This window comes from Cornus florida, unplaced genomic scaffold (assembly GCF_030987335.1).
Source record: "Cornus florida cultivar Cherokee Brave unplaced genomic scaffold, ASM3098733v1 CherokeeBrave_3.0.0_Hap2_Chr08, whole genome shotgun sequence".
NCBI lineage: Eukaryota > Viridiplantae > Streptophyta > Magnoliopsida > Cornales > Cornaceae > Cornus > Cornus florida.
The window spans coordinates 9,753,984-9,761,822 of NW_026775578.1; the positions used below are offsets into that span (position 1 = coordinate 9,753,984).

The 7,839-nt window shown below is 33.2% G+C and overlaps 1 protein-coding gene across 1 annotated transcript; it reads left to right on the forward strand.

Moving 5' to 3' along the window:
* The first annotated feature begins 2,248 nt into the window (after window positions 1-2,248).
* Window positions 2,249-5,210, forward strand: LOC132269301 (gamma-interferon-responsive lysosomal thiol protein-like). Its single transcript, XM_059770452.1, has 5 exons — window positions 2,249-2,625; window positions 3,153-3,218; window positions 3,585-3,725; window positions 4,480-4,572; window positions 4,742-5,210. Exons 1-5 carry the CDS (start codon window positions 2,320-2,322, stop codon window positions 4,958-4,960), a joined length of 825 nt encoding a protein of 274 aa, XP_059626435.1. The 5' UTR covers window positions 2,249-2,319; the 3' UTR covers window positions 4,961-5,210.
* Window positions 5,211-7,839: the final 2,629 nt, after the last annotated feature.

Below are 7,839 nucleotides of genomic sequence, written 5' to 3' on the forward strand. Positions count from 1 at the left end.
TGAAAAGAAAACAACTAATTACAATTAAACCAATTAAAACATTAAATAAAATAATTAATGAAAAGAAAATAACTAATTACACTTAAACCAATTAAAACGTTAAATTAAACAATTAATGAAAAGAAAACAATTAAACAAAATACTGAGACTATCCTTTTGAAAATTAGGGGTATTACAATAATAGATCAATCTTTACTATTTTGATTTCTACAAACCCTAACTTGGCTCTGATACCAATTGTTGGGTTTAAATAATAAAACACATGTAAAAATCAAAATTAATTATAAATTAAAGAGAGATTTTTGATATCATACCTAATTAGAAGATTAAACTTTAGGTACCTTTTGTGAATTCCTTAGTGCCTTTTGAGAGATCTGAAAAATAGAGCGTTTTACCCCCTTCTGAGAGTTGTTGATACGATATGTCTGAATAAGGGTTTTAAAACCCTTATATATAACAACAATAGGGGGAGACAACTTTTTTACAAGTAAGCATACCTAAGTCCCCTTCCTATCATGGAAACTTAGATATTAATGGTTATAATTAAATCACACCACATAAGTTGAAAAACCACAATCCAACGGTATAAAAACCATACTCCGAATTAAACCACCAAATTGGAAAGTACAACCTAATTTATCAAGTATCAATAATTACATTGCAATCCTACTTTAGAAAACGTAATGCATAGGACCATAAAATAATTTTTATTATATATATATATAAATTTTCAACATCATCCACTATCACCTCACTTGACAATAATTGCTCTCTAATTTTCGAAGACCCATCTTCAGATTACGATCTCAAAGCGGTTTACTCCTAAATCCACTCGTCTCATTCGCAGACATCAAATTCAAACAAATAGTTGAAGCTCTATTTTTCGTCTTCATACTCCATTGCATCGTCGATGCCAACGACGGTGGTTGGGGGCTTGGGTTTTCCGCCGATTGAGTACAGTACTCACACTTGAATTCGCCGGCGATAGCAGATTGACGAAACATGTTTTGATGTAATTTGGGAAAGTACATTAATTTGAGAATTTGGAAATTTCCCTACTACCAGCTCTGGCGTAATTTGGGAAAATAATTGAATTGAATTGAAAAGGAATATATATATATATAGTTTATCGGCATTTTAGTAATTTAAGATAATAATATGAGGGTATTTTATTAATTTTGACAGGTCCATTAGTGTACTTAATGATCCGTTACACATAAGGGAGGTCTGTGTAGGATATTTTCAAAATTAAATGAGGTCCGAATAATTTTCGAAATAGGAGAAGAGGTCCCTATAATTATGGTAAACCATAGGGGAGGTTTGTGTAAATTACCCAAATAAATAATACTAATACAGTGGCTGAGCAACCAATCATCTTTTATCTTAAGATATAAGTATTAAATTGGTAATGCATTTATGGGTTATTAAAAATAATTTGGTTAGATTTTCTTATTGGCCTTGACTATTTGGTGAAAAAAAATCCGGTTACTTTCTCACTGGATTGGTCTAGTGGGGGTTAAAGGAAGACTTATCACGATTTATTTTCTGATGCAAAAAAAAAAAAAAATTCATTCAAAAGGTGAAGTTGAATAAATTTATTTATTCATTTGCTAACTTGGTGATGGCAAAAATATGTTGGGGAGGTGATGCTAATCACCATTATTATATGCTCACTGAATCAAGTGAGAGAGTAACTGAAGAAGACTTTTTTTTCCGGTCTCCATATTAATATCATCCATTTTATTAACATCAGATAAAACAGGTAATTTACATGTAGAAATACTAATTAAGGGCTTTTAATTTAATTTTAAATTAATTTTTTAAAAATTTCAAATCTAAAACAGTCAATTCGAAAACTTAAATATATTATTAATGTCGAATTAACTCCAACCCTAAGAAGTTGAACATAAATATCTTTTGATACACTTTCCTCGCTTTATCCTTGGTGTAATGACAATTACTTTTAATTTGAAATGGATGAAATTTATTAATAAAAGTTTGAAAATCATTATTTGAATTGTGTCCTCTCTGTCCCCTACAAAATAGCTTTATGCGGTGGTCATGGATGACATCTGTTATCTTGAAGTACCATAGGACCCCAAAAATTGCAACAAAGTAGTCTACTAAGCCATGGACTGCCAAGTGTTTGAGCTTGATTGGAAACATTTGGGCCCGATTGGGGCCGTTTTGTAAAATCAGCGAATTTTAAGTGCATTTACCTTCTAGTTTGACGATTAGGTCCAAAATGAACAACCATTCCGTGGTCTGCTGTGGACTGGTAGTTGCTACCCGCCGTATCCGCCGGTATCATCCCTCCCTATGGATTGTCGCCGAAGAGCATCGTCCATTTCTCTTCTCTCTCGTCATCTCTCCCTCTTGCTCGTCACCTCTATATTGACCGCCAATTCTTGCTCAGCTTCCAGAAAAATCTCTGTTCCCTCTTCCGATCAGAATGAGAAAGTGACGCTTGCTCTCTATTACGAGACTCTCTGCCCTTACTGCTCCAATTTCATCGTAAACTATCTCACCCGCCTCTTCGACACGGGACTCATCTCCGTAGTCGATCTCAAGCTCGTCCCCTATGGCAACGCCAAGATTCGATCCAACAACACAATCACTTGCCAGGTTCTATATATATATTAATATATATATTCAATTCGTTTTTATCTACTGAATCAATACACATGTGAATATATTGTTTACAGTTCACTATTTACCTGTGCAAATTTGGAATCGGAAGTTTAAATCATATATTGATTTGTTAGCTAGGTATCTCTTGATTGACGGAGTTTTTCATTTTTATTTTTATTTATTTTTTATTTTTGGAACTATATAAGAAAACTTCAATCAGATTATTTGAACTATATGTATAAGATACCCCATTTCCTTAGATAGAGAATGAATATTGCTTAGTAAAATAGTTATTGTTGGTATACTACTATACTTGTCTATTGCATGAGAGATTGAAAGTAAAATGGACTGAATTGCTTTATACTATAATTTACAAGCATAATTTGCAACCATACCTTCAATTTTAGTATTTTTTTACATTTAAAGTTGCTTTATATTGATTATATATGCGTTATATAATTTGACAATTGGCGATTAACAATTCTTTTTTTTTTTTATTATAATGGATTGAATTGTTGCAGCATGGCCCATGGGAATGCTTACTGAACACTATTGAATCATGTGCAATCCATGTTTGGCCTGGCCTGGTGAGACCTGCTTTGAACTTTTCATGGCATGATTCATGAAACATATACAGATAAACTTGATATCTCTTATTATCAGCAACGGGAGTAGTAGCAATGTCGACTTTAAACCACTGTTTTTTTTTTTTTGTTTTATATATATATATATATAAAATGTTCTTTTGTATGTTAAATTTGTTGCATTTATAAAGCTGTTTATCATACTTCAGCAGTTCAGCTTAGAAAATTTAAAACCTCTTAACTATATAGAATATTCTGATCACTGTTGTTAGTTTTGCACAATGTTTTATGGAATTCATAATTGTTGAAAATGATGTGTTTATCCACTCCCTTTCAAGCTTCTACTTAAGACATGAAACTCTGATGCAGAATGAGCACTTTCCTTTTATCTATTGTATTGAGACTCTGGTCTATGAGGGCAATTACACCCAGTGGGAATCGTGTTTTGAGAAATTGGGTTTAGATCAAACACCAATTACCAATTGCTATAATAGCGGATGTGGGAAAGAGGTTAGTTTTCTCTGTTTGCATTACCTTTTTATATTGTTTATTCAAGTTGCGTTGTACTATTGTTGAGTATATATGAAATCACACCCTTGTTACAATAAACAGGCATAGGGTTAACTTAATTCTGATTTCCTCCATTCAAGAATCAAGGGTTATCATATAGCGGTTTTTGTAGCGTCTTAAGTTATCAGTGTTCAAATATACTCCATGAATCACTTCAAATTTCCTGCAGAAAATAAGTTCATATTGTTTGTCCCATGTTCACTGGTCCAGCTTGCATAAAGTCTCCCAGGATTAACATAACAGTAACAATGCCTGCGACTGTGTGCAACCAACTGATAGTGAAAACATAGATTAAAAAAGAATTTGGGGTGGGCTAAGCAGAGTTGTTCACGTCAACTGTTATTTTCAGTCTCTTGAGTGTGTGTCTCTTTGCAATGTGAAGACCAGAAAATTTGATTTGATAATAAAGGAGGGTGATTCCATTATCCATATGACCAGAAAAAGATTGGATACTTTTGAAACATGTGCGAAAAATGGTAAACCTAACTATGTTATGTGTTCGTAGAACATTGTCTCATTTTCATTGCACTTCATTGTTTGTGCCATCTAACTAGAACTTTTTTGTTCTTTAATGTGCAATCAGGAATTTCACCTTTTGCCATCTCCTTTCCTTATGTCGTGTTTTCTATTTACTAGTATGAACTTTTCTTCTCTACGAGATCTCCAGTTGCTTGAATTTATACTTTTTATGCAGCTTGAACTACAATATGCAGAAGAAACAGACAATCTCAAACCCCCGCACAAGTTTGTTCCTTGGGTAACCGTGGATGGAGAACCGCTCGGTGATGTTAGTCTCTTTTCAGTAGGATTTAAAATGTGCATTGATTCACAATTTTGTTCCTTTCACGCTAAGCAGCATAAATCATAAATTTATATTTCTCTGGTGCAATACATATTGATTTTTTCTCAAACTAAAAAAATAAAATAAAAATATTGATAGATTTCTCTTGTTGCAGGACTATAGAAACTTTATAAGCTATATTTGTAAAGCTTATAAAAGCACCAAGGTGCCCGGTGCCTGCAGCAGCTTATCCTTTAAAACCAATCCGAAGGAGAAAGAGAACTCTATCCTTCCAGTCTGTTGTACCGAAGAAACAAAAAACTCAATACTATCACAAATGAGATCGGTCATAGCATCGTGGATTCGCCAGGTTTACATGGCAGCTTATGTGTAAAATGCCCAGCAGGTTCGTATTACATTCAATCCTGTACAGTTGTTTATAACCTAATAGGCTTGTTAATACGTGAATTTCCTAGTTAGTTGCAATGGATGTTAAATAAAGATGTTTGGTGTGGGTGACCAGTTGAGAAGTACTTGGTGTGTATCCCATGTACATATATGCATAAAATTCTCTAAAATTTCTCTTAGATTCGAACCCATAGCTGATGATAGAACTAGAATAGATATTTTTTGTTTCCTACTCACACGAGCCCATATCCTTGCTTTTTGATCAATCTCTAATTCTGATCTTCCTCCCCAACCTGATATTATGGTGCCGGTATAGACCAAGATTCGGCTTTGCAATATTTGATTGATTACAACTCTGTATATTCCATTTACTATATAAGTTCCTAGGGAATTCATAAGAGGAATGTCCGTTAATTCGATTTAGGGCAACCGAGAATTGAACCCGACTCTTTTTTATCACAAGAATTGCGAAGTGGATTTTGTTGTCATGTTAATAAAATTAATTTTATTTAGCATTCACCAAAAATTAAAAAAGAAGTTCCACTGCCGGGATTTGAACCCGGATTGTTTTCATCACAAGAATTGCCTAGTGGATTTTTTTTGCTAGGTTAATGAAATTAATTTTATTTAAATTGTTTTACTTGTCACCATAAATATTCGACATTGTGCCCACACAAGCACATTATGGTGGATTTCTATTGGGCCTACAGAAAATGAATTTAAAAAAAAAAAATTGTTCCACTGCCGACCCATTGCCTTTTTTATTGGGCTTGAAACCACGTGTCTGATTTCTATTGGCCCTAGAGAATAAGAAAAATAATTAAAAAAAATATTCTGATTCTTTTTAGCACAAGAATGGTCAATGTGCTACAGTGAATTTTGTTGTTAAGCTAATTAAATTAATTTTATTTAACAATTTTACATGTCTCCATAAATGTTCAGCGAAAATGAAAAATAAAAAAATATTCATCCCACCGCCGGGAATTGAACTTGGATTTTTTTCATTACAAGAATTGCCATGCTGCTACAGTGAAATATGTTGTTGTCCATTTTTGTCAAATTGAAACAATTTAATCGTCGTGCACTAATGAGATTAATTCAGAGTAAAATTAGTTTTTGATTGATAAAGCAACGTATTTTCACACCGTGTTTAAAACTTTCTGGGGTTTTGAGGGAAAAAAAGACACCGATTTTGTTACTCAAATTCAGTTACTGTTCGAGTGATGAATGGCGCGTTGGATGCTTGTTAATATACAAAAGTACATTCTTCGTGCTTTAGTTGGTTTCAGTCATTATTGAGAACTCAGCCTCATAATGGTACCTACATGTAAGACTCCAGTAAGTAAATCACTGTCTAGCCTTGTAAATCTACCAATACCCAAAAAAAAGCATTGAGTAGTAATTGAAATAATCTGACCATCAGGGAATGAACGAATCAAACTCGAACAGACTTAAATTTCGATTCAGCAATTTCAACTCAGCGCTTAAAAAAATTAAAATTTGACTCAGTTCGGTTTATTTGCAACACTTGTTCAAAAATTTCGAAGCAACTTCTTGATATCTCCCACCACCACAAAGATACATCACCCTCTCTATTCTCTCTAATGGGGCTCAAGTCAATCTGGTTAAGCCATATACATGTAAAATGAATGTTTTACCGGCATTGATGACTATTGGCAAGTGCTATCTTTTTAAGAGCAGGTATATCATATATAAAGTATACATGTCCTTGTTCAATTTATTACCCCCACCCCACATCTCTTTGTTCCGATTCTGTTGTTGGGTTCATTTTTCAGTTGTGGTGACCCAATGCCATGAAAACTTAATCTCACTAATTGAATAAACACAACAAAAAATATATATATATATATACACAAAAAAAATTGTCATCTTCGGATGATAACAAATGTTCCATCAGTTCGCACCAAAGTTGTCTCCTCTATTTCTTTAAGTGAAAAGTGAATGTTGACAGTAAAACAAATATATATATACGGAGTATTTTGGTGGGAAAGATATGTTTTTAATGAATGCAAAAGGTGATGTAAGCATATTATTGACTATGTGAAAATTTGAATTTACTGCATTTGCTCATTCGCTCCTTTGACTCACCCCAACAGCTTTCTTTCGGGCTTGCTCTCTCTTCTGAAGGTTTCACAACGGATTTAGGACTTGGAGTTGGATATGCAAAAATAAGGTCTCATTGGAGGTGCGACCAACCCTATCCTTCGCCAGAGCGAACAACCGATACCATGCTTTTAGATTAATAGTGTACAAACGTTACGTTTACCTAGACCCTGCACTGACATCGAAGCGAAAAGCCACCAACTATATTTATCTCTCATTCCAAGATTCAAATGTGACATGATAAGAATGAAACTATAAGACGAAATCGACAACACAAGTTTCTTGTCAATAATTAAAAAAATAATAATAATAAAAAAAATCAATTTCAGATTCTAAATACCAAAGAGTGTTAAAAACAAGACCAAACCTCTAGTTTCGTGATACAACAATTAGATCAGCAAAAGGAAAATTAAAAAAATTTAACCATTAAATAATTGATCCAACAGCATAATCAAGTTCTAACATAGTGCACCTCCATGTTGAATTGTCTCTAAAAAAAGATCACTAACATTTTTCTAAACCATGAAGTATTCAACAACTAATATCAAAATTTTGAATTCAAAATGAAATAATGACCAAGGGGGAGAATATTGATTTCTACCCGCATAGACCCGTTTTTAAAAACTTTGAATTCCAAAAAGGTGCAAAGGAGCCAGTGCACAATTTGAAAACCAAAACTGGATTATCTATCAAATGTTTGCTATACAATCCTGAAATTTAATGATAGGAATTGTAAATTGT

What these genes read in the sequence shown, in the direction of transcription:
- LOC132269301 (XM_059770452.1), top strand. Translation starts at nt 2,320, where the DNA reads ATGGATTGTCGCCGAAGAGCATCGTCCATTTCTCTTCTCTCTCGTCAT. An exon ending in TCCATGTTTGGCCTGGCCTG is followed by an intron (nt 3,219 to 3,584) that starts GTGAGACCTGCT and finishes ACTCTGATGCAG; the next exon opens with AATGAGCACTTTCCTTTTAT. An exon ending in ATGGAGAACCGCTCGGTGAT is followed by an intron (nt 4,573 to 4,741) that starts GTTAGTCTCTTT and finishes CTCTTGTTGCAG; the next exon opens with GACTATAGAAACTTTATAAG.